Source organism: Coptis chinensis, chromosome 3 (genome assembly GCF_015680905.1).
Source record: "Coptis chinensis isolate HL-2020 chromosome 3, ASM1568090v1, whole genome shotgun sequence".
In the NCBI taxonomy this organism is placed as follows: Eukaryota; Viridiplantae; Streptophyta; class Magnoliopsida; order Ranunculales; family Ranunculaceae; genus Coptis; species Coptis chinensis.
The window spans coordinates 80065043-80092814 of record NC_141458.1 but is presented as its reverse complement, the minus strand read 5'-3'; the positions used below and the strand labels follow the sequence as shown (position 1 = coordinate 80092814).

The 27772-nt window shown below is 37.1% G+C and overlaps 1 protein-coding gene across 2 annotated transcripts in view; it reads left to right on the top strand.

Moving 5' to 3' along the window:
* LOC147511015 (zinc finger FYVE domain protein) overlaps positions 1 to 27772 on the top strand; it is a 54708-nt gene that overhangs the window by 14328 nt on the left and 12608 nt on the right. For both annotated transcript variants that reach the window (XM_086602864.1, XM_086602866.1), the window contains 22 exons: positions 74 to 495; positions 4725 to 4848; positions 6858 to 6956; positions 7049 to 7120; positions 7984 to 8121; positions 8812 to 8965; positions 9067 to 9425; positions 11156 to 11619; positions 11711 to 12055; positions 18348 to 18572; positions 18748 to 18838; positions 18990 to 19067; positions 19201 to 19491; positions 19611 to 19808; positions 20035 to 20523; positions 21869 to 22030; positions 22274 to 22603; positions 22695 to 22777; positions 22888 to 22992; positions 23589 to 23820; positions 25018 to 25380; positions 26865 to 26966. In XM_086602864.1, the coding sequence (XP_086458990.1) occupies positions 74 to 495; positions 4725 to 4848; positions 6858 to 6956; positions 7049 to 7120; positions 7984 to 8121; positions 8812 to 8965; positions 9067 to 9425; positions 11156 to 11619; positions 11711 to 12055; positions 18348 to 18572; positions 18748 to 18838; positions 18990 to 19067; positions 19201 to 19491; positions 19611 to 19808; positions 20035 to 20523; positions 21869 to 22030; positions 22274 to 22603; positions 22695 to 22777; positions 22888 to 22992; positions 23589 to 23820; positions 25018 to 25380; positions 26865 to 26966 (4926 nt within the window). The remainder of the gene's footprint in view (positions 1 to 73; positions 496 to 4724; positions 4849 to 6857; positions 6957 to 7048; positions 7121 to 7983; positions 8122 to 8811; positions 8966 to 9066; positions 9426 to 11155; positions 11620 to 11710; positions 12056 to 18347; positions 18573 to 18747; positions 18839 to 18989; positions 19068 to 19200; positions 19492 to 19610; positions 19809 to 20034; positions 20524 to 21868; positions 22031 to 22273; positions 22604 to 22694; positions 22778 to 22887; positions 22993 to 23588; positions 23821 to 25017; positions 25381 to 26864; positions 26967 to 27772) is intronic.

Below are 27772 nucleotides of genomic sequence, written 5' to 3'. Positions count from 1 at the left end.
AAATGTCTTGTTTTGCTGTTTCTCGTACATTCTCTATCTCCCAACTTAATCTCAACTGTATTCAATTTTGCAGATATTAGCGATGTGTATTGTCATCTCACTTTTACATATGGACACCATTTCCTTGAATTTGACACTTGTGTCATCCAATAGCTATCCTGAATCTTCAGATGCATCTACCTGGGAAAAAAATGATCTCTCAGCATACGAGGAGAGAAACAAATTGGTTATGTCTTTTACAGAATTTCTGCTTGAGATATTGCGTCATTGCTTGCCATCAGATGGTTTTGAACAAGATAATATGTTGAATAGTAGTGTTACGGCTGGTGGAAGACATGCCTTGGATTGGAGAATCTCCAATGCTAAACATTTCATTGAAGATTGGGAATGGCGCTTGTCAGTTTTGCAGCGTCTTCTTCCATTATCAGAGCGCCAATGGAGTTGGAAGGAAGCCCTAACTATATTGCGTGCTGCTCCTTCCAGATTGCTGAACTTGTGAGTTTCTGAATTATTTTATGTGAATATATTTTCTTGACTGGTTTGTGATTTACCTCAAGGCCCGAGTTCTTAGTTTCTTTTAGTTTTACGCTAAATGGATACCAAACAGCGGTTTCAATATCTTTCATAGATGCTTTTTTATTTCAATGACTAAAACAACTAAAGAAAATGTGTTAATTTGCTTCTGCCAAAAGATTGCATGTTGAAAGATTCTATGCTAAGTGAACATGTAATTTAAGTGCTTGGCTCAGTGTTTTGGTGATTGTTAGAGCTTTGACAGTACAAACTTCTTCGTAGAAACCACTGCAGATAAGTCTATAATAGCACACCTAACCTATATGATCACCGAAGAAAATCCGAGAACATTGGCGATTTGTATCAGGTTTTGGGGAACCTGTTACCGGTTTTCTGGTATTGGTTAGTCGTTACTTAGTTGGTCGTTTTCAGCATGTCGTGTTTAGATGGGACCAATTGCTAGGTTTGATTATGTATTGATTGGTCTTTAGCCGTTTGGTTGTAATGCTTTTCCATTGTACCGTAGGTTTCTTGGCCTATATATATATATTTTTGCTCGGTAAAGTTGAAATCTCATTAAAAGTGAAAAGAAAGTAGGCCGAGAAAGCCTAGTATTACAAAGAAACAAAATAAAACTAAAAACATAGCCACAGGAGGCTAACCCTAGAACTACAAATTATTCTACTTCTAAATACAAAAGCCTATCCCATCTCACCACAAAATACTCAAAAGGGATATTCCTAAACTCATTAAAAATCTTAGACCACTGAAATAATAAAGCCTTAATAGATATGATAAGCTCCTGCTTAGATGCGGAAACGCCTTCAAAGTGTCGACGATTTCGCTCAATCCAAATACCCCACAGAATAGCAAATGGTAATAAGCTCCAAAGACGATTACCTGATGAGGTAAAATGACCATGACGCCAACCCTTAAACAAATCCATCACTCGCCTAGGACTCACCCAATAAAAACAAGACTTTAAATGGAAAGAAGACTAAATGTTCCAAGAAAAAGGACACCCCAACAAAACATGATTTACAGATTCACCATGTTTCCTACACAATTGACAATAGTTAACAATAATTTTTTTACGCTTCCGAAGATTATCAATGGTAAGAATACGCTCTAAGGAGACTGTCCAAGCAAAGAAAGAAATCTTGGTGGGAACTTTAGCTCCCCATATGACTAGACTGGGAAAAGAGGGAATAAGAGCACAACGATTATGAGAATTTGACCAAGTAGGAATGCTGAAATAAAAAGACTTAACAGAGAAAGTACCTTTCTTGCTCGGGTACCACACTTTCTTATCACAGTTTTGCGTCACAGAAAGTAGCGCATCAAGCCTAGCCATAAGAGAAGCTAACACATCGATCTCCCAGTCATTCAAAGCTCTGCGAAGACCTAGATTCCACGATATGCCAACCTCAGTTCTAACCATGCAATCTGTAACCGGTTTACTTTTGAAGCTAGACAAGCCAAACAACAAGGGATAACCGTTACCAAGTGAACCTCCCTCTAACCAACTATCTTCCCAAAACAGAATCTTGTCACCAAGCCCTAACTTATACCGGACACCTTTCAGAAACATAGGAAAAACATTAAGGATTCCTCTCCAAGCCCCACAACTATAAGAGATACAAACCGAACCACTATTCTATCCGAAATGATTTTCCCCGAAGCGGGACACAATCACTCTTCTCTACAAACTCTGACGTTCTTCTCCAAATCACCACAACCACTTACCCAACAAAGCTTGATTAAAATTACTCATGTCTCGAAGACCTAAATCCCCATTCTTCTTAGCCAAACAACACAACTCCCACCTAACCAAGTGATAGTGATGTTGCTCGTCCAAATCATCCCAAAGAAAGTTCCTCATAATTTCTTCAATCCTATTCGCGACACTTTTGGGAATGACGAAAAGAGACATAAAATAGATAGGGAGACTAGCCAATGTGCTTTTAATGAGGACTAACCGTGCACTTCTTGGCCTATTTTTACCGAAAAAAAAAAAAAAAAAAAAAGGAAAAACCATAGCTGGTTGAAAAGGGGTGTTTCCTCTTGTATGGTGATCGTGTTATCCTGATCGAGAGGTACCTATCTAGTATGTCTGTATTATCTGTCTCGTTTTTGCTTGCCCATGATTGTGGCACATTATCTTTAGGCAATTGGTAGTACATTTTGTGGACGATACTGAGGGTAGGCAAAGATAATGTTTATATTTTTTACCAAGAGCCGAAGATTTTATTTGATAGGCTGGAAAAGACTATGCGTGTCGAAGGCGCGAAGCACGTTCATGGTCTTGGCCTTAGGCTAAGGCACTACTTGGGCAGGTTTTCAACACTAACGCCTTGCCTGTTTTATGATTTATTACTATAAGAATATATCCGTAAGAGTAAACAAACTGCAGGTAGTGTATTTTTTGAAATGTGGAACCTCTTTATTTGTCTTTCCCTAGATTATATACTTTGCTGACTACAAGATTCATGTGTTCATGAGGAAAGATGATGGCTGTATTGCTTCGAATCTAGGAATTTATATTGCCTTCTCTGACAGGGACTTGGTGAGTGTGATGTGATCTAATCGTGAAACCTTCGATTAAACGATTTAGCATTAATTTAATAGCTAGACCCTGATTTTTTGAGGTTTTCCATATATGCAGACTATTTTCCTATACAAGAAGTGTGAGAGAAGGGCGAAACTAACTAAAGCTGAATTCTCTTTTCTCTCTCTTTTCTCTATCAACTTTCTTCTTCATTACCAATAATATAATTTTAGAGGAGAAAGGGAAATAGACCCTAAAAGGCTCAGCTTTAACACTTTTCATTAATAACAAAACAGTTAACGACACGTGGACCAACTAATATAAATTAAATAAAACAAAGCAAACCAATAGTCTTTTCATTAATAACAAATCAAACCAATAGTCTAACAACACGTGGACCAACTAATATAAATTAAATAAAACAATAACAGTATTTGAATAAAGACTTGGGCTTGAATTAGAAAGGTCCACTACGTGATTTCTATCATTCTTTCCGATTCTGAGAATCTCGTCCCCGCGACTATAAATCAACAACTTCCTCAGGAAGTCGCACAGCAAATGGGTGACCCATGAGACATCTCCCCGAATTTCATGTTGGATGTGCATCCAGCTTCGATATTTACCCTTTAGCAACTTCCACAACATAAAGTAAGCATCCAAAATATGCAAAGATTGAAATCAGCAAGACACAAAAGTTGCAAGTGTTACTTGTGAACAGTGTTACTAAAATCATACCACAAAGCAAACAATTAGTTGTAGACCAACTAGTATAAATTAAGCAAAAACGATTACAATAATTGGAAAAGGAGTTGGGCTTGAACTTAGACAGGTCCACTACATGATTTCCTTCAAAGTGGTAGCACTCACGAGGAAACTAGACTGTATTCCTTCGGTGAATTGTGAACCGAACAATTGTAATCGCCTTTGGTTTATTAACTTTGCTATAAATCCTCTCCCGCCTTTTCTCTCCTAACACAGACACAAAAAAACCCATATCCTTACTTTAAAAGTCAAGTCATTTGGGGTTCTAAAATGTTCGGGGACAAGTTTGCCTTCTTTGTTTGGTTGCGTGTTTTGGTCATGTTTTAACAATAGAACAACTTAGGAAGAGAAACCTCAGTTTTTGGACGGTAAAAGGAAGTGATTTTAATTTACCGATCATTAGAATACCTTGGTGCACACACACTTATACACTCATATGCATCGGTCAATTAAATATGTAGGTCTCCTTAGATTTATAATTTTACAACAGAAGATATTTATATGCCAATGTACTAGGGTAGTTATTATGACACTCCGTTTTATCTGTATCTCATTTTTCACGCCAGTTTCACTTAAATGCCCCGGGGATTGCCACCAAAATGTGACTCTTTGTACTGAGTTACTTGTTATAGCATCTTGCATATTTGGAGAGTTCATAACTTATTACTATCCTGAACTTACCAAAAGTTTACAAAATGGTTCCCGGACATTTTTTGGCCTAATTGTACTATGAACTTTCAATTTCTTACGGATTTGGTACCTTTAGACATTTATCTGATCAAAATGTCCCTACCTATTTAACTTTTAATTTGAAACTAAGTAAAGTTTTGGCATGTTCAGGGTACTAATATGTTATTAACTCTATACTTGGAACTTCTTATGAGTTTTTCGTATTATACAGTTGTATGCAAAAGGCGAAATATGATATTGGAGAAGAGGCTGTCCATCGATTTTCTTTACCTCCCGAAGATAAAGCGACTCTTGAACTAGCTGAATGGGTTGATGGTGCTTTCGAAAAATTATCTGTATGTTCTAACCTGGTTATGCTATACATGTTTACATTTTTTATATTTAGTTTTCATATTCCTAACTGCTCACCCTAGGTTATAAATCAGGGTTTGTAATAAATTAGAGGGTGGTTATTATCAATGATTTTTTTTTAAAGCTAAGGCCTTTAGTGTTTATTTCCCTTTCCCATAATTGTAATATAAGGTTCTATCTATGTAATTGATGTTGGATCATATAATCGAAGCTTCTGCTGATTATATCACATCAGTATGTTTTAAACTTCAACTGTTCATCATCATTATACATATCTTTTTTCTATTTGATGATTTATTTCCCATGTTTTTTTTTTATATATATAAGAATTGGCTTTTGAAGGTGATGTTATTATTATGGGAAAGGGTTTTATCTTTCTTTGGTTTCTATCTTTCTTGTCAAGTTAAGCACACCAGCAGCAAAAATAGGAAAAAAACTATGAACCCAGAGAAAGTATTTGGTTTGTGTTTCCTTCTTTCTCACTCAAGAATTATTGTCACCAGCACCTCCTTCATTAACATCACTACTTATCACTTCCATCCAAATTATATCAAGGTGTTTGATTGGTACAACTAAAAATCTGATACCGTCTATCATCAAGCTTATTCCTAAAAAGCAAGGAGTGAAGGATATTAGTGGTTTGCGCTCCATTAGCCTCACCGGCTGTCCGTACAAAATTATATCAAAGATCTTATCCATGAGATTAAAAAAATGTGTAATCAACTTGCTCAGGAGCAAGGGGCCTTTGTTTGGACGCAAATTTTGGATGCGGTGTTTGATTGCGAACGAGATCATTGATGATACAAGGAGTGGTAACCCAGGTATCGTGTTAGAAAAAGCTTATGATCATGTGAATTGGGATTTGTTAGATTATGTTATGTTAGGATGTGTATGAATTTTGGAATTAAGTGGAGAGGGTGGGTTAGGAGATGTGTGTCTTCTACCTTTTTTTTTTCATTCTCATTAATGGTTATCGACGGGTTTCTTTAAGAGTTCTAGAGGGATTAGGCTGGGTGATCCCTTATCCCTTCTTCTTTTCCTCATGGTTGTAGAGGTCTTCAGTAAGATGATTGAGAGAGCTAATTGGTTCAGAGTGTTAGATGGTTTCAAAGTAGGGTCAGAATCAGGTTTTGATGTCCCACCTTCAATGTTGGTGATGATACGATGGTTTTGTGGGGAATGATGTTGAGCAATTGAGGTATCTTAGAGGTATTCTTTGTTGTTTCGAGGTAGTTTCGGGTCATAAAATTAATATGGCTAAGAGCACCATCTTATGGCTGAGTGTTGAGAAGGATCTTGATAATTTGGCCTCCTCTAGAAGTCAGGCATGCTGAATTTGGAGTTCCGATATTGCAAAACAATGCCTCTAGCAAAATTGTTTCTGTGTTTGCCACCATGCTCGAGCTCTGCCCCTAAATCTTGTTGCAATATTGGGAACCTGCTTATTATCTGGGACATCTTTTGCACTAAACACATCATCAACAATGGCTTTCGAATCCAAATATTCATTGAGATTTGTTGTACCATAAAATTCAGGGATAACATCAACTTTGAAATTTTGCTCCCAACGTGTTAGAGCCACATCATATCTAAGCAGCACGCATTGTGGTGGTGGTAAATTCGCCCCACGTGGTTCATCCCTTATTTGATTTGTTTATATATATATAAACATTCATAAAGTTGAGGTGGAATTATGAGGTGCAAAAGATTATATTTCGAAGTGGATAAGCATTAAATGGAGCACACATATTTCTTTCATTTTTATTAAACATATTATTCTGTATTCTTTGTAAGCAGGATACTTTGAAAAATGTAAAATTAAATATAACTCACAAAATGATTGAAGATAGTTGGAGAAAACGTTATCAACTTATTGGAGGTATTAAAGAGACTTATAAACATGAACAAAATAAATATAAGAGAGGAGAATTTGCTGTTTTGTGTGCAGTATGCCTGTTCACTAGAATTAAACTTGTGTTGCTTGACTATCCAGGTTGAAGAGTCAGTATCTCGAGTTGTGGAGGGAACTTCTAATGCTGTACAGGAATTAGATTTTGCATCATTACGTTCTCAATTAGGGCCTTTACGTGCGGTAAGTGTTTTTAGACTACTCATCTCTTCAGGTTTGATGGTTAATTAGCAGATTTTCACTAATAAATGCTAACATGCATTTTCTCTTGTCAGATTCTGCTCTGCATTGATGTTGCCGCAACTTCTGCCAGGTCTGCAAACATGTCCAGACAACTTCTAGATCAGGCAAGATGGTGCTTACCCTCATTATACCTAGTCCTGTTAGCTAAGTAGGATTCCGTTTTTTTAGAAAAAAGTTCCGAACCTAGTCACATCAGCACCAAATTTAATTTCTTAGGAACGTCTGTGAAGACCTCTTACGAGTTCATGTGGAAAGTCTGTGAAGACCATAATGTTCTAAGGAGCTGAAGGAGTTCACGATTGAAATTTGGTCACACACACGCACACGCACACGCACACGCACACGCACACGCACACGTGTATATATATAAATAGGCTTTATATCTGGTCCAAGGCCTTTGGGTGCCCTCGGACAATGCCCCACATATAAAACTCTTACGAGTTCATGTGGAATGTCTGTGAAGACCATACTGTTCTAAGGTGCTGAAGGAGTTTGCGATTTAAATTTGGCCTCGCTTTTTGCTTAGTATATGATTTATTTCAAGAAGAAAATGGAAAAATGATCTAGATAGAACATAGATGGAAGATCTAGGGTGCTACTTAGATGATAATGGATAGCATAGTAAAAGGTCATCACATAATTTCACTGTAACCTCCTCCCCTGGTCCACAATTCCACAAAGATCAGCTGGAAATGGACTCGTGTTACCTTTTGAAAGGTCTATATGAAAGATGGAATACATGTTTGCTTTTTTCAAATCAATTACTTGTGCATTTTTGCATCTTGTTCTCTGCCTGCCCTTTTGACTTACTTTACCTCCTAAATGAGCTTAAGAAATTTATCAGTTTATTTAGTTATCTCTATCATGTTGATTCTCAATTAAAGTGTTTTGTCTTTGGGATAATGGTTATGAGGTTATTCTCCAATGAAGTGTAGAGTTACTGGTTCTGAGGTTATGCCATGTGCAGGCTCAAGTTATGCTATCTGAAATATATCCTGGGGGTTCTCCAAAGACTGGTTCAACTTACTGGGATCAGATTCAAGAAGTGAGCATAATCGCTGTAACAAGACGTGTCCTGAAGCGTCTCCATGAATTCTTGGAACAGGTACAATTTGAGTTATCTAATTCACCACAGTGATCCTCAAAATATAAATTTTTTAGGACTAGCTTAAGTGAAGATTCACAATCATAGAATGGAGGATTATCATAAGGTGCTTGTGTATAAGTTAGTGTTACACGTTTTTATCCAAAATTTCTTCAGCGTCTATGTATTATTAAGTTGGTACATGCATTTCTGTAATGTGCGTGCGCACACAACACCTTTATTATATTTTCTTTCTATTATTGCAAAAAGGTATCAGATAGAAGTTTCTTTGAATATGTGTGCCGTTTATTTTCAAATGAAGTGTTGAAAAATGGTTACCAATCTGAGTTTAGATTTTGCAGCTACTCCTCTATATGTCAAGAACACCTGTTTCTTCTAGTGTCTACGAAGCTAGCGCCACGCATATCCATCATTGATAGGCACCTTCGTCAAAAGAAATTTTATTGTATTTGATTGTTAGTCTCCATATATGTACTTATATGAACTGGTGCGAGTATACCATAATTTTTTATATCTAGATGATGAATTTCGGTACTTGATGAATTTAAGCATCTTATATTGGAACCTTGGGACACTCGGGTTATTACCCCTTTCTTTTACTTCTGTTCCTGTCGTGATGTTACTCGAACATCTGTGGTTTTTTTTTTATTTTAAATTATGTCTGAAGAGAATTATGATCTTTTGCTTTAGGAAAAACCTCCACCTCTTCAAGCAGTTATCTCTGGAGAGATGGTTAATTTTTCTTCGACGGATCTGAACCGACAAGGACAAAAGCAACGTCCTCTTGCAATTCTGCATCAAATGATTGAAGATGCTCATAGGGGAAAGCGGCAGTTTTTAAGTGGTGTGTGTTCTTGCAATTATCAGATGATTCATATCTGTATCACATGTTTCCTCGCACTTTTTTTTTCACGATAACAATTTCTTTACATTATGGAATTTCAGGGAAGCTTCATAATCTTGCAAGAGCTGTTGCTGATGAAGAAATAGACAGAAAATTTATTAAAGGGGAAGGAGTTCATTCAGATCAAAAAGTGCTCCTGAGCTTCGACAAGGATGGGGTTCTTGGGCTTGGGATGAATGCTAGCAAAAAAAATTCAATTGGTGGCGAAAATAGTGTGCAACCTGCTTCAATTGAAATGAAAGAGACTGGAAATAGATTGTTTGGCCCTCTAAGTTCCAAGCCTGCTACTTATCTTTCAGCCTTCATTCTTTACATTGCTACTATTGGTGACATAGTCGATGGGATTGATACAACTCACGATTTCAACTTCTTCTCACTTGTTTATGAATGGCCTAAAGATGTAAGTTCTTTTATACCTGATGGTAACTGTTTGAAGGCAGCTGTATGTGCAATCTTATCTTAATTCCCCAACCCTGAAATCGTTGTCATAGACTTATCACTATTACATATATCGGTTTCCCCATTTGACGAATAACTTGTCAGTTTGCTTAATCAGATATATCATAGAGTTAATTGACACTTTTTTATCGTGTTGAAACTTGGAAATGAGGGGAAGTGTGTAGGAATGCAATACAATATAGTGCCTTTTATAGGTCTCTTAGTTGGTTTTGTGCCATATGCTCAGCTATGATGTCTTGTAAACTCTCTCTGTTTGCAGCGATAGGGTTTACGTAAGAAGATAGCCCTAGAGTTTGTGCCCGAAGGTTCATCCTTTTCTGTCACAGACTTTGATAAATCCAGTGTGTTTACTTAAATTACCAAATGACGAGGACATTTCCCACCCAGTGTTGAGGTCTTCATATCTCCAATCTCTAACTCTAAAATCAACATGTTTCTGAGATGTCCAATTATATTAGAAACGAACTGTTCAAAAGTAGAAGACTTGTCATGAAAATCTTGTTTACTGCTGTTGCTAGTGGACCATCAAAAACAGATTGTATATAAGCATCTTCCACTGGAGGTTACCAAGTTGGGAGGATTTGGACAGGTCTGCTATTGGATGTTGTCAGTGGACCACCAAAGCTGTTGCTGCATCTTTGACTACCCAAGAAGTATCTCCTACGTGGCTGTGTGTGGATTATGCTATACTGTGTTGAGGATATCACTGCTTAATCCTCCATCACAAGTGGTTCTCATTTATCCTTTGGTGTCATCGATGGTTTTACATGACAGAGGACAAGTACCTAAGCAAACCAATGTATCCCTAACCAACTTGTGAATCACAAGTCATTTTGAAATTTTAAGCTATACATTTTAATATGTACACCATCTCTCATATTTCCACATGCATATTGCTTTTCGCTTTTTTCTTAAATTCCCCTGAACACGTATCAACAACCCTAGTATATGAAATAAGGAAATGAATCTTGGCTGTTAAGTAAGCCACACTTAAAATCCCTATCTCCATCTTGTTTATTCACCTACTAATTCTCTCATCTGCTAAGGATGGTTTCTATGAAAGTTAACATGTTCCTCAATTTGACATTTTCTTCTTTGCTGTATAATATTGCTCAGTTTAATTGGTGTGGTTATAATTAATAATCCACAAGTCAATCACATTATATTGGTCCACGGACAGGTAGTGAAGTGTAAATTACCAGAAAGATGTATATCTACTTTGTTGACTGGCTGCTGTATAACAAAAGAAACTTTCTCTAGTGACTACGAATTTATGGAGAGTGGAGATGATTTTTTGTGTTTTCAACTAGGTTACATTGACACGGGCACGCGTGTCGGTGTCCAACACGGATATGCAGTTGAAGATCGACACGGGGACACGGATAGGAATAATTAATTAATTTTTTAATAATTATAAATTTATTAAATTAGATGGTAAATTAGAAATTCGAGGTAAATTAAATACAATATGTGTCCGTGTGTGTCCGACACGGATACGGACACGGACACGTGGATACGTATCTGACACAGATTTTTTTCAAAATATGGCGTGTCCATGTAACCTAGGTTTTCAATCACTTGTTGGAATTGGCAGCAAGCTGTAATTTTATGTTGAGACTAGTGAAGGTCTCCATGTCGCGGCTTAATATTTTACGTCCTTCTATGTTGCAGCTCTTAACTCGGTTGGTCTTTGAGCGAGGCAGCACCGATGCAGCTGGGAAAGTAGCTGACATCATGGGTGCTGATTTTGTCAATGAAGTTATTTCAGCATGTGTTCCTCCAGTTTTTCCTCCAAGGTCTGGTCATGGTTGGGCCCGCATATTAGTGCTACCTACGTTATCTAAGACTACCCTAGAAAATAAAGTATTTCTTCGTTTTTCCAAGGAAGCTAAAACCAGTTCTTCCAGTCCTTCATTGGCGGCACCGGGGAACCCTCTTTACCCACTTGAGATGAATATAGTGAAACACTTAGTGAAGTTGTCTCCTGTGAGAGCTGTCTTAGCTTGTGTTTTTGGAAGTAGCATTTTACATGGTGGCAGCGAGGTGGGAACTTCTAGTACTCTGAATGGCAGAGTAGCACAGGCTCCTGATACTGACAGAGTGTTTTATGAGTTTGCTCTTGATCATTCAGAGAGGTAGCCTTCCTGAGGAAATTGTGTTTAGCTGAGATATACTGCAGCCGTGTTTGTGTCATGGTGTTTGATCCTTTTTATATTTGATTCACAGATTTCCTACTCTGAATCGATGGATTCAAATGCAGACAAATCTTCATAGGGTATCAGAGTCTGCTATGAAAGCAAAGCGTGCTTCTGAAGATGCAAATGCTAAACCTGCGGCAATAGTTGCTGCTAAGAGATTTCGTGAATGTGACAGTGATACGGAATCAGAAATTGATGACATGTTTGTTAGTGGTCATGCCTCTTCAGCTTCCCCAGAACTCAGTAATGATGGAAATGCAGCTCATGAACTTTCACAGGATTCACCGAAGTCTGAAAGTGCTGAACTTGATTCAACAGTTCTACTCTCTTTTGATTGGGAGAATGATGGACCCTATGAAAAAGCTGTGGAAAGGTATTCCCTTTGTCACCATATCTGATCCTTTTTCTGATTTTGCTTCCCATATGCTGTTGGAAATATTTTTTTTTTATCAGTAAAGGTTAAATTGTATTAATACCAAAGAAACATAGATAATCTATGATTACATAGTATAAAGAAACAAAAACAACTCAAAAGTAAGCCAACCACCCTACTCAAGACTCTATACATAATATCTTCACATCTAGCTACAAATAGTTCAAATTGAATGTTTCTTAGGTCCACAAAAATTATACTCCAATAACAAAGGAGTCCTTTGATGGCTAGTACGACTTTCTGGATCACCATAGCTTTGCCCTCAAAGCTGTGTCTATTACGTTCCAACCAAATGCCCCACAAAAGGTAGCATGTTCCATATCTTCTACCCTCTAGATGAAAATGGCCCTGTGTGCCACTGAGTAAGGAGATCATTGGGAGTAAAGGAGTCCTATTTGTCTTACTTTCATTGGGAGTAAAGGAGTCCTATGGTCTTACTTTCATTGGGAGTTTGGGTTGGTTTGGATCTGTCCATGTCGGGTATGTTATTGGAAATCTATTGTGGTTTTTATCTTTATTTGTTAAGATCTGTACTGCAGATCTTTTTATTTATTTATTTATTAATTATTATTTTGGCAAGTGAAAATAGTCTGTCTTTTCATTTAAATGGGTGAGAAACTAGGGCGTCTACAGATAGAAGGCGAAAGAGAAAAGCTCTTCAATCATGGCATTGAACAATGAAATGAGATCTAGTTTGGAATTAGCTACTTTTCGAGATCATATTTTTCTATTTGATTTAAGGGTGCGTTTGGAAATGAGAAATGGAATTCTTGTGAGAGTTAGAATTCTAATGGAATCCGATTCTCATGAATATGCGAGAATTATGGCTGTTTGGCAAATTGTGAGAATTCTCGATAATTCTCACTGTCAATTTCCCACATGTTGTTTGGCTTCTAAGAATTCTCACATCAATTTCCCATACCATTTTTGTTAATTTTTTTTGCTCAAACATTTCATAAAACCAAAATAATAGTAATTCCAAACACAATATATAAATGTGAAGATCAAATTTCATACATTACAACATATTATACATCGTCAATCTTAATTTATCTAAACTAACATATAAAATGGGCGTTGTCAAAATTATAGAACATCAATTTATTTAAAAATAGTTGTAGCATAAAAATAAGAAACAAATGTCCTGTCATAGAATTTTGACGTACTTTAGACAGAAGTACATAAAAACTTATTGAAATTAAAAACAAAGTTATTGAAATTCAAAAATCAACTAAAAATATTTAAAGATAGAAGAGTATGTCTTCAATAGGGGGTTCATTCTCATTCATTATTTTGATTGTTAAAAAATTCAGCAAAGCGGTGGTACAGGGGAAGTGATCTTCCAATATATCGTAGCAAGTGCCTTCTCTCCTGTCAAATTTACAAAATGTGTAAATCATGTGTATTAACTAAAATGGCATGTAGATAGAATATTTGTATATATAATTTAGTAGTACTGGCATTGTTGATAGAGAACTCCAAATAGCTTCCTCGGCTTGTACCTGATTTGCTTCATCATCCCATGCAAACCTTGTAATTGACATCAATTTTTGTACATCCTCTTTGATATTTTTCCATTGACGAACCCAACCTGTAATACTGGGACCTGAGACGTCAACACTACATATGCAACTCACCTTATTGGCAATACGAAAAGAAATAATTCTAAAGCCCATTCAATTTATATCGTCTTCCAGCTCTCTCAATGTGTCCAACAAAATAGAGTCAATTTCAGTTGTCCACATAACATAACGACGTGGTTGGAAAGTTGGCATACCTGTCTAAATAAGTATTAACACCAAATATTTATATATATAAATATTTCATACAACTAAATAATGTTTAACAAAGCAAAGACACAAACACTAATAAACAACCATCATTAGTACATCAATTATTTCAAAGACTTAATAAATTAAAGAACTACTTATTAGCCTAAGCAATGCAACTTTCTCCTAACGCTAGCTAGGAATAAAAAGTTTAACGAACCTAAAAACTATAAATCCTAAATGTGAAACAAGTGTTTTCCACACTACTTTATTCTACTAAATTGTAGTTCCTTAGCTTCTACCAAATGCCAACTAAAATTGAGATGGATATGACATCGGGTGGTAATTAAACTTCCTAACGAGCCATCGTTGACGTTGATGTTCGTCCATATTGAGAAACATTATTTGCTTCTCAACATCTTGAGCAAATCACTCCATAGCTTCAATTTTAATATCTTCATCTACATTAGCAAATGCTTTTGGAGCTTCCCTCACAAGAGCCCAGAGAGAATCATTCATTTCATATGTCGACTCCATAGCACTTACAATGCAACCAATTTTCTTACGCATTCCATCCATCTCACGTTGCACCCCTACAATCACAGACCGACGACCCTTTAGTTTGTTATTTGGTTGAGTAAAGATTAGGTTGGATGAGGACGAATCAGGAGTAGGCGGCATTGTGTCCTCATCCCTAGCATTATCATCGGCATCCTCCATGTTCACATTGTCTTCCGTATCATTATTAACATGCATGTCCTCATCAGCCATGGTTGTAGGTGTCTCTCTCAAGCCATTTGCTTGATCATTCCCTACCACTTCAAGAAGTTCTGCCCTTCAGTTTTTTCAAATGTTTCATTCCCTGTCAAATATGAAATAACAAGTGTTAAATGTTTACTTCTTATTGGATATTGGGGGAAAAAAAAATATGACACGTAATACATAAAAATAATACTTTCAAAGCATCAGCCCAAACAGACTCATCGGTAGTAACAGTTTTCTTACAGTCATCCCAGCCAAAACCACTTAAACCTAGTAATTCCTGCACTCCACTCACAATTTTCTTCCATGTCTTCAAACGGTTTCTGGCATGGATACTTGTGATTTTCATTTGACATATGTGCAACACATTGTTATGAGAATGGTTAAAATCGGCAAAAAAAAAGTTACTATTTTTATGAGAATGGTTACCTCGAGTGATTGAATAGTGAGGACGATGACGAGTTGATGTGAAGAAGACGAGTTGAGTTGTAGTTTTATAGTTTTATAGGCACGTAACAACCCCACAACTAACTTTGTGAGAATTCTCCCAAAATCAAATTCCCGTTTCTCACGAGATAAGGTGAGACTTTGAAGTCCCGCGGAGGGTGGGAATTCAAGTTTTATGGCAATTCTAATTTTAGCGGTTTTTTTTTATCCAAACGGCTTGTGAGAATGGTAAAACCCACCAATTTCAGTTATGGTGGGAATTCTCACTGTTGCCAAACGCACCTTAAGTTAATACATTTATATAATTATAAGAATTACATCAACACCTCCAAAATTAGCCAGCAGCTAATAGCGTTCCCCTAACCCAGCTACACCCAATAAAAGTAAAAAAGGTTACAGAAGAAAAGAATAAAATGCATCAATGCGGTACAAAATCAACGCAGTACAAACCAACAGGTAAGAAGAAATCCAAATAAACACAACTAGCACCAAAACCCAAAGCAAAAGAACAAGCCAAAGTCCATCGTCCACCACTGTGTTGGAACCTGAGCCTTAGTAATGTAGTTCTGACTGGCGGAAGCTTCAGTTTAATAGAATCTACACTTTAATTGAAACACAATTTAAAGAAGACCTAAAATCACTCTTTTATTGAATCTCACTTAATAATTCATAAACACAAAACACAACTAAAGCAACTCCCTGAAACCCTTACTATAAGCCCTTATTTATACTAATAACAATAAAACAACAACTAAACTAGTAGGCTCACGGCCCATGGGCTTGACCACTGAACATTGAAAGAAACGAACTCATGTTTTACATCATTCTCCCCAGTTTGAAAAGAACTCGTCTCGAGTTTGTATATGCAATTGATTGATGAAATTTACTGTAGCTGATGCCCATCACTCTCCCGCTGTTCAAACGAATTCGACCTCGAATTTTGCCCAGATAATTACTCATAAGAAGAAGAATGCACCATACTATGTCGCAAGTTTGCAAAATCACCATATGCAAAGCGATGCAAGAAGAAAGATGTAAAGCCACCAACATGATTTTTTTGCTCTATGAGAATACTACCACATCCCAAAACAGAAAATATGCATATCTCAAATTGTAACTTTAGATGCACAGAACTAAAGAGCTTTGCATACTGAATATCAAAACCCTTCTAAACCGGATCAACATACTTAACAAAACTAGACTCATCTTCATACTTAACAAAACTAGACTCATCTTCATACTTATCAAAGATTGGTGGAGCGCCAAAGAGGAGAGCTTCAACACCTGCCGGCAGCCGAGCGGCGCCATCATTGAGGGGTACACCCACACGTTCCCCATTATCTTTTCTACCAACTCTGTTTTCTCTATCGTTTTCTGGATCTGTAGCCATCAGAAGAGGGATTGAACCGTTAACCTGAGATGCATCATTAGTACTAGCCACCGAACCATTATTCTGTGGTGGTGGAGGTGGTTGTTGCACCTCTCTTTGGACTGGAAACCTTGCTTCGATCAGGTTCTGGAACATCTGTGTCATGTTTTTCATGCTTTCTTCTAAACGAGACATGCGAGTATCCATGGATTGAGGACAATTTCGAGTTGCTTTGTGATTCACCATAATAACACAAAAAAATTGACTTTTCAAGAAAAAAGATTCGTCGTGAACAGTGACCTGGGTGAACATTACCCGATGAACAGTGTTTTCGGTGAATAGTACCGTAAAATAGTAACCCTCGGACTCAATCTGCTCCGATATCAAATAATGTAGTTCTGACTGGCGGAAGCTTCAGTTTAATAGAATCTACACTTTAATTGAAGACCTAAAATCACTCTTTTATTGAATCTCACTCAATAATTCATAAATACAAAACACAACTAAAACAACTCCCTGAAACCCTAACCATAAGCCCTTGTTTATACTAATAACAATAAAACAACAACTAAACTAATGGGCTCACGGCCCATGGAATTGACCACCGAACCTTGAAATAAACGAACTCATGTTCTACATCACTTACCCCCCCCCCCCCTCCCTCTTTTGAAATCAATTTTTCGATAGTTTTACTCAACTGGAGTGAAAAATGAAGGACATTGCTACAGTAAACCAGACTACCTTCATGTGAAACACTTGTATAATTTGGGTAGGATGGAATATTTGAAGTTGGTCATACCTCTTGCAGTGCCTACTTCTAGCATCAGTGTGGTCATTTTCCAGCTTCAGCTTGATGATCTTACCTGGTAGTGACAATAGGAAACTCATATTGTTACTTACCATGTACTGTTCAGACCTAGTTTGTAGTTATTAGTTGCTTTTTCTTTGGCATGTCTTGTTGATACTTGATTGAAGCTATGGCTTATGTTATCTGCCTTTGTAAATTTGATCACTGTGTTGTCCTGAGATTCTAACACTACATAAATGAAAAATCAAATGCCCCCATTCTTCCATCTAATATCTTAAAGTAACACCTTTAAATTATCCTACCCCTGGAGCCATAGAGACCATAGAACGTCTGCCAATATGTAGTCCTATAAGTCTATAACCGTATTTCTTGTATATATTAAGGGGGCCTCCTAGCATTTGGCCAAGTGCCAAACTCTCCCATACTTGTTTTTGGCCTACCTCCTCTTAAATGATAGCCTTTAGTCCTTATTCAGGATATCTAGTATAGCTCCTTCTGAAGCAGGGCTTAGTGTGATAAGTTGGGGCTGGGATTTGCGTGGCATATATTGTGTCTCCTTGTTGGACCTTGGTAAGTTGATGTGAAGTTCACTCGGCCGTATTTACTATTCTGTTTTTTTAGGAGATAAGAATTATTCTGCTATTCCAAACTTTAGTTACTGTTGTGTCAAAGTGTAGAGTCTCTAAATTTAAACAAGTAGTATGCAAAAAACCACGACCTGGTTATTAAAATTGGATAAAGACGAGACCGAAAAGGAGAATTTAGATCTTTTCTGTGGTGTGGCTTTAATACTATATAGTATGATACTCTGAAAGGAAATCCCCCCTCCCCAACACACACACACAACACTCACCAAATCAAAAGTTTAACAGATGGGTAGGAAGATGTTAGAGTTCTAAAGTGTGAGAGACGGCTGAAACTAGTAAAGCCGTACTCTCTTTTCTCCCAAAACTTTTCTCTTCATTTGCGATAATAACATTTGACTGAAGATATGAAGCGGTTGTTAAAATGTCACTGAATACTAATAAAGTGAATTTTCTTGTATTTATTGTTCATTCATTACTTATTCCTACACAGGCTGATTGATGAAGAAAAGCTAATGGATGCTCTTGCTCTTTCTGATCGTTGTCTACGTAACGGAGCTTCAGACTGGCTGCTTCAGTTACTTGTTGAGCGTGGAGAGGAAACCCAGTCTTTGTCTAGGGAGTCGCAACGTTATGGAACTCGTAACTCCTGGAGCAACAGTTGGCAGTATTGTCTTCGACTTAAAGATAAACAGCTGGCAGCTAGACTGTCTTTGAAGTATGTAAATATATGCACTGTTTGCACATCGCTAAAAATCTAATGTGTGCTTTTCCTATATTGATTAATGTTGAAATGGTTTATGTTCTGTTGTTTTCTTTAACCGTGTGGCATTTTTTATTTATAAATACTACAAGTTCTCAGTAGCATTCGTCTTCTCATGCTTTCATTTTAGGTATCTGCGGCACTGGGATCTAGATGCCGCTTTGGATGTTCTCACGATGTTAAGTTGCCACTTGCTTCAAAGTGATCCAATTAAGAATGAGGTTAGAGAAATTAAACTGTATCTTTTACTCTGATAATAAAATAATAAATCATAAGACTCTAGGCCATTTGCTGTAACTTACAAGCCTAGTACCTACATTTCCTGAGGGTATTCATTATATTTACACACTATTTTTCTTGGGACTGTATCAGGTCTTGCAAACAAGGCAAGCCTTGCAGAGGTACAATCACATTTTATCAGCTGATGACCACTTTAGCAGCTGGCAAGAGGTTTAACTTACTCATTTTCTCGTAGGAAGTTAAAATGTTCTCTTCATCCCAAAGCTTGATTTTCCCGAGAAATGAAAGCATTCGATCTTTTGTTGTTTGATTATGCAACAAAAAATTTCTTTCCATTTTCTAGGTTGAAGTTGAATGTAAGGAAGATCCGGAAGGTCTGGCTCTTAGACTTGCAGGGAAAGGAGCCGTCTCTGCTGCTTTAAAAGTAGCTGAAAGTGCAGGCTTATCAATAGATTTGCGGAGAGAATTGCAGGGCCGCCAACTTGTGAAGCTACTTACTGCAGACCCTTTAAATGGTGGAGGTCCAGCGGAAGCCTCACGGTTTCTTTCTTCATTACATGATCCAGATGATGCTCTACCTGTTGCAATGGGTGCAATGCAGCTGTTACCAAACCTGCGTTCAAAGCAACTTCTTGTATTTTTTTGTTCCTTCTACATAATTGTTTTCTCTTATTAGTTTTGAAGTATCAGTTGGTGAATTTTGAATGCAGTAGCCGTTAATTCCGTGGTACTTCATCCATGTGTCTCGTGTAGGTTCACTTTTTCCTCAAGCGACGTGCAGGAAATTTGTCGGATGCAGAAGTTTTGCGCCTTAACTCATGGGCTTTAGGTCTTCGTGTCTTGGCAGCCTTACCACTGCCATGGCAGCAAAGATGTTCTTCGCTTCATGAACACCCTCATTTGATTCTGGAAGTACTGCTGATGCGAAAGCAACTCCAATCTGCTTCTTTGGTACTAAAATTTTCTTTTGAAGAAACTCTTAGATGCTTTCCTATATAATATATACATACCATTTTCTGTGGTTCATCAGTTTTTCTTTGTTCTCATGAAGGAGCTGCTTCTTTACTTTTCAGTCATTTTAATTACAAAACTTTCGGTTTAAAGCTAAATTTCTTGGTTGTAAGTATTTTTTTCATGCTTATTTTCTTTACATCCCATGTGTCATGTTTGTGGGCAGATTTTGAAAGAGTTTCCCTCTTTAAGGGACAACAATCTCATTCTTGCATATTCTGCAAAAGCAATTGCTGTTAGTGTTAGTTCTCCCCCAAGAGAACCAAGGATAAATGTCTCAGCTCCAAGACCAAAACAGAGAACAAAAGCTGGTATGCCTACAAGGTCAAATTTTACAAATAGCCTTAGTAACTTGCACAAAGAAGCTCGAAGAGCTTTCTCTTGGACGGCACGTGACTCTGGCACCAAGACTGCTCCGAAAGAGGTTTACCGCAAAAGAAAGAGCTCAGGATTGACACCATCTGAAAGAGTTGCCTGGGAGGCAATGACTGGTATTCAGGAGGATCATGTTGCAGGATACTCTGAAGATGGGCAAGAACGAATTCCACCTGTCTCCTTTACTGAAGAATGGATCCTTACCGGTGACCCTTTTAAGGATGACACAGTTCGCTCTTCTCATCGATACGAAAGTGCTCCTGACGTGATACTTTTCAAGGTATTGTTTGTATGAAAGTGCCATACTTATATGTCAAGAATAGTCTAAGAAAAAATAAGGGGTTTGTTACTTTTAATTTTTATGTTTGCTATTGGTGCATGCTTTGTTTATAGCTCATCAGCCTCATCAGTTAAGTATGTTCTGACGTGCTATTGACTGGCGATATAATATGTTGCAAGTTCTTTATTTGGGGTAGTAGATTGATTTTTGTCTTTTGTTGTGAAACTTGCTAGTTCTGAGCTAGTTTGAGAAACTTGCTAGCATTGCTTCTAGATGAATTCCATCAGTGTTATACCATCATGCTATTTGGGATTCTTATTTTAGAGTTTCAGGTCCTAAATGCCTCTTATGTTTCATATATTTATTACATCTGCTAAGATTTCCTGAAATTTGAAATCTGAGTGAAAAGAAGAAATTGATGTATCTTGAGAGATCTTTTGCGAAAGCAGATCTTACTAAACATTTCCGAAGAGCTGAGAGGGTTAAGCACATTAGCTTATAGGGTTTATGTCAGGTTTACATTCGGAAAAAATGCTTTGAGGGGCTTACATGATGATCTTTTCCGAAGTTTTACAACCTATCTGAAGTGCGGTTTGACTGGTGTCATTTTTGCACCCTAAACCTCGTCTTAGAATTAGGAAATATATTGTTCTATTTTCTCTCGGTTTTATTAGGATTTCAATATATTAATATAATAATCCATGTAATATACACAGATATAGTTTACATCTCATCTAATTAACATGGACACTTCATATTCTTATAAAATTCTGTGTTGGACACTCAGACACATTGTGCACACCATTTCAATCTAGGGTATTTCACTATTTCTATACCTTAAAAGACTAAGAACATAATCTATTAACATAGTTACAACTCCTTGATATGCCACTTTCTTAGTTATTTATTTGTGAGGCGTGTTGTAAGGTCTTGAGCCCAAGAATTAGTTGTGTAACTAAATAATGGTTACAAGTTTTTTTTATCAAATTAGGCGTGTTCCTTGCCAATGTGACTTAGCTTCTCGTGAATTTGGAAGTTAGAGATCTTAAAAACTATGATACTTGTAGTTTAACTCTGTTTTAAGACACTTTGGAATGACAAGTATCTTAGCTAGTCAATTAACTGATTTTGGATTTGACGGCTCAGCAACTGTAGCCAAAACCTTCTGGGATAATGGGAAATGATGTGCCTACTGCAATACGGCAAAATATGGGAAGTCCAAGAGTAACTTAACAACTGCATATGTATGGACGTGCACGTTTTGTATATCTGCTGCTGATGTATAGTTGGGTTTAATAAATTACTTACTGAATATTGTTTAAGATATGTCATTTAATGTTTCCAGGCGTTGCTTTCTCTGTGCTCTGATGAGTTAGTATCTGCCAAAGGTGCCCTTGACTTATGCATCAATCAGATGAAGAATGTTCTGAGCTCCCAGCAGTTGCCTCTGCATGCATCTATGGAGACTCTGGGCCGAGCTTATCACGCAACAGAAATTTTCGTGCAGGTATTTTAGTTTTGTTATAGGTGTTATGCAATAGTAGTGGAGATATTACAGGAAGCAGAACTTTTAACTTGTGAATTTTGGTGTCCCAATCCTAAGCGAACTGCACCATGGTTCACATAGGAAGAGCCGATGGGGATTACATTGCTTGATAGTAAACCATAAGCTTAACTGTTGCAAAAAGTCTGCTGCTATTTAAAAATACTTCCTTGTTGTCACATTATCATTTCAATATGGGATGTGTAGGGACTAACTTATGCTAAAGGCCAGCTGAGAAAACTTTCTGGGAGTTGTGACTTGCCACCTTATTACGAAAAAACAAAAGACGGTGATGAAGCATCTTCTGATGCTGGAAGTTCTAGTGTTAGCAGTCAGTATTCAGATGAGGTGTCTGAACTTCTTTCCCAAGCAGAGATCTGGCTAGGACGTGCCGAGCTCCTTCAAAGTCTATTGGGGTCAGGAATTGTTGCTTCGCTGGATGATATTGCTGATAGAGAGTCATCTGCACGTCTCCGTGACAGGTTAATTGAAGAGGAGCGTTACAGCATGGCTGTATATACTTGCAAAAAGTGCAAGGTGGATATCTATGTAAAATAATTTAGAGCATTTTGTTTCTTGTCTCTGCATATGTTTTTAGTTTTTTAATGTGGAACTATTGGACTTCCAGATTGATGTGTTTCCTGTATGGAATGCTTGGGGACTTGCCTTGATTCGGATGGAGCACTATGCTCAAGCCCGTGTAAAATTTAAGTATGTTGCACATGTAATCAAGCTGTTCTAGATGAGAATAAGAGAACCATGAAATTTTTGCAGTGAGATTATCCCTTTTGCTTGTCTAATTCCTTTGTGTATGGTGACAGACAAGCTTTTCAGTTGTACAAGGGTGAAGCTGCCCCTGTCATTCTGGAGATCATTAATACAATGGAAGGAGGTCCACCAGTTGATGTTTCAGCTGTTCGTTCAATGTAAGTTGAAGTATTAGTAAATAATACTTTTGCCCAAAATGTAGAGGACTTCATTAGGATACTAGCCTGCAAATCCTGCTAGAATGGGCAATGGTCATCCCCAAAGGTTTCTCCTAGTCATGAGTATTGGGGGTCAGATTTACCTATACTAAAATCTTTTCACGTGGGCACTTGCCAATTTTCTGACTGGATATCAAGTATAATCCCAACAGATCAGCTAACCTTTGACTTTCTGATTCGTTAAGACTCTGAATCATTTATCTTATTTGGAAGTTCTAAATTTGATATATAGTAGGTGACTTTGTTATATTTTAGTTAACTCTAAAATTGCAAAATTATAACTCAATTAGGCCTGGAAAATGGAGTTCTTTTAACAGGTTATGGCGGCATGATACCTATATTGTTTTATTGGTGGACACGGCCCAACTAAAATCCCTAGTATGTAATTAAGCTCATATAAGATTATAAATCTACTACATTAATGGATCTCCAGTTTCTCAATCTTCCTGTAGTTTACTTATCAGTAAGGACAAAAGACTTATTTTTCCTGAACAGAAATACTCCAAGAAATTTGACATAATTAACTAACATTGTAGGTATGAGCATTTGGCTAAAAGTGCACCAACAATTTTGGATGATTCTCTTTCTGCTGATTCGTACCTTAACGTTCTGTATATGCCTTCTACATTTCCACGTTCTGAGAGGTCTAGACGGTTTCCAGAATTGTCAAATAGTTATTCTGCGTCTTCTAGTTCAGATTTTGATGACGGGCCTCGCAGCAACCTGGACAACATCCGATACGTTGAGTGCGTCAACTACTTGCAAGAGGTAACTTGTATTTTAGGTCCTACTTGCTATAAATTCTGGATGCAGTATTGTCATATGTTTTTATTTATATTGTTAGTTTATTTTACTTATTGGCTTAGCAGGTAATCCCTCTTGAACTCTTAGTCGCCAAATTCCCTAGATAGATGGTAGTAGCATTTTCTGACTCGTATGCACGCCTTTCTTGTTATTATCTTTATGAGTGTGTTTGTTCTCCAAGAATTAGACTTGAGGAAAAGAATTAGGTGGAATTCTTGGTGGACCATCCAAAATTGGACTGATTGGATGTCTTGGAATTGGAAAGAATTGGATTCTAAATAGAATCCATTTCTTTATTTGCATTCTTGAGAGGACCCTTGTTAATCCAACGGAATTCATTTCTTTATTTCCTTATTTGCGTTCTAATTAGAAAGAAAGAATCCATTTGACAAAGAAAGAAATAACAAAATGGAGGATTCAATATGACAGTAAAATTATATTATTGCTAATGAAGAAGAAAGTTGAGAGAGAAAAGAGAGTTCGGCTTATTTAGTTTCGGCTTTCTCTCACACTTCATATATATGAAAATAGTATCTTTACAATATGGAAAACCTCAAAACAAATCCAAGTCGTGAGGATTAAGGGGTCCCCACGACACGGGGGACACACCCTTTGGGTGGGAAGGGTGGGTGAAGTGTCCCACCTATCTGGTGAGTCCCACTTATCTGGTGACTCACAAAGAACTCTAACAATGACAACTAAACAACCAATTTTTTAAGTTAGAATAGGATTATTGTGAATTCATGAAATTTGCCAAACAAACTTTTATTAAATTGGAATCAAATTCCATTCCAATAGATTCCATTCCAAAGTATTCTAACTCTATCCTATTCTTCTGTAGTTTTCAATCCCAGTTTCCAAACAGACTCAATGTTTTGTTTGATTTTTTGGAAGCAGCAAAGATTGGGTGTTTTTTAAATGCTTTTCATTTGCTATCCCTTTTTAATCATATGTTGTCACTTTTAAAACCCATGTTTACAAAAGTTAATATAACTTAATTAGAACCTACTTACTTAATTAGAGCCTAGTATAAGAGCCTAATTACTTTAAAACTTCATTACAAAAGTAAAGAACTGATTACAAGTCATACATTAGGTTGCTTTATGACCATTCATGATATTCTGTTGTTTACCATTTGTTTATGTCTGTTTGTTTTTGCAGTATGCTCGTCAGCATATGCTCACTTTTATGTTTAGGCATGGCCACTATGCTGATGCATGCGTGCTGTTCTTCCCTCCAAATGTTGTTCCTTCACCTCCTCAACCATCAACTGGGGCAGTGACCCCATCTTCATCCCCTCAAAGGCCTGATCCTTTGGCCACTGATTATGGAACCATTGATGATCTGTGTGACATGTGCATAGGTTATGGTGCTATGCCTGTTTTGGAGCATGTAATTTCGACTAGAATGTCAACTACTCCCACTCAAGAGGTGGCAGTAAATCAACACACAGCTGCTTCTCTAGTCCGAATATGCATCTATTGTGAAACTCATCGCCATTTCAATTATCTCTACACGTTTCAGGTCACTTTTTTTCCTACTAATCATTTCATTTTCTTCAAATGAAAATTTGCTAAAAGCGCTATTTTTTTAATCAGAAAAGATATATTGACGTGAATGGTGCTGATGAATGTTTCTAAGTGTGTCGATATTGTATGCCTGCCGCATTTAGCACACCTAACAAGTATCTCATTTGCCCATCCTATTTGTGCATGGGAACATATTGTTTGCTGTTTCTGTGTCTTGAAATATGTCACCGTTTAGCACACCTAACATGATTTACGTACATGATTCACATGTAAAGTGTAAACACTTCTAATACACACCATCAAAGTGTCACCCTACCCATTTTTTCAATACATGATATCTGATTTGCTATCAGATTTTCCCGAGGAAGGCCTCTGTTCCTCACTTCCTCAAAAGAATTGATGGATGTCAAAGATCCCATTATTGGGAAATATAGATCTTTATTGGAGGTTTAAAGTTGACTAGGGAAGTGATATATTTTGAAGGATTGTTAGCAAGTTCAGCCTTCGTAATTATGAAACACTCTAGGTGTTACAATTCCACTATGAATGTGTTTCAAAAAGTTATTTTCAAATTTTTAAACACTTGTTTAAAGAATTTACTTATGTGTTGAATCTAATAAGTAAAATAATTAATAAAGAAAAATTGTAGTTTGCTTGTAAAAGGTGACAGGATTGGTTGCTGTCTGGGATCTACTAGGTGTGTTCAGGTGTGGTGAAAGAGCTACTTGGCTCTGGGAACTTGAGACTGCATTTGAGCAGGGGGTCGTTGTATGTATAGTATAAAATTATCTGCATTTGTGGGAGCTCTGATTGTAGGAGTAGAATACACTTTGAAAGAGTTGATGCGTTATTAGACGAGGTTATTATATGAGTCAAAGGCCTTCATTCTTTTGGTCTAAGATGTATGATGAGACATCGGATTTACCTACTCCCTTAGAGACACTCCGTTCTAAGAAAGGCAGGATACATCTGGGAGGGGATGATGTAGTGTTCTTCTTGTTTTTTCTTTAGTGTCTTAACGCCATGGATCCACATCTTTCTGGGTCAGATAGAAATATAGAGTAGTGCTAAGTAGATCAGCTAATATTAGCTAGCTCTGTCCCCTTGATTTTTTTTTTCTGTTCAGAGTGATTTCATTTGTATCACTCTTAACTGAAGTGGCTTGGTATGTGTGGATTGTTTCTTTTTATAAACTTATAGTTTCTGTTCACCATCTCATTACATGAAGAAATACGTATCAAATAGAGAAAAAAAATTAATTAATAAGTTTACATTTCGTTAATGTGAATGTAACTAACTAAGCAATAAAATAGTCGTACAAAACATTCTTTTTAATGTGTCAGTAATTGCTGATCTTGACAAATTGGTGCATTTATTGTTAGGTGACTCACACGATTCAATACTTTCAGACTACATGTCTTGAAACTTTTGACAGAAAATATTTTTGACTTCATAATTAAACCCAAGTTGATGGTTCAGGTACTCAGAAAGGATCATGTTGCTGCTGGCCTTTGCTGTATTCAGTTATTCATGAACTCCTCGCCTCTAGAAGAAGCTGTTGGACATTTGGAAAATGCTAAGGTAATTTGCCATGAATTAGTAAGAGAATGGAAAATATTTCATTATTGTTTACATATTTGTTACTAGCGTAGTTCTCATGTGATTCACTCCACATTGTTTTTAGGCGGTTCTCAGAATCTTACTGTGGGGATAAAAGTAAGCACATATTGCCAGTCTAAGGCATTTCAAGGTGGGCACCTTGGGGTGTAACTAGAATTTTTAGAATTCAACTTTGAATTGGATAAATAACCAATAATACTGTTTAAGTCTAACTAATTTATATATTAGTTAGAGAATTGAGAGCATCAATTAGAGAGAGGAGAGAAAGAGAGTCATGGTGAGAGAGCAGAAAAGAGAGCGTCGGCTTAGCTTGAAGCTGGCCTCCTCATATATTATTTATATAAACCCTAAAATAGGTGCAAAGACTAAACTGCCCTTTAAGACATATAATACTAATACTGCTAACACTCCCCCTCAAGCTGGAGCATAAAAGTCAAACATGCCCAGCTTGGAACACATAGTTGAAAAACTAGGTCGAGCCAAAGGTTTGGTAAGAACATCACCCAGCTGATCACTAGAGTTCACATAAGGAGTAACAATCTGCTTGGACATCATTAAATCACGAACCAAGTGACAATCAAGCTCGATATGTTTGGTACGCTCATGGAACACTGGGTTACTAGCTATATAGGTCGCAGCTTGATTGTCACAGAACATAGACATAGGAGAAGGAGCATGAACATCCATTTCTAACAGTAGAGACTGAACCCAAATCATCTCAGAAGTTGTGTGAGCCATAACACGATACTCCGCCTTAGCGCTTGACC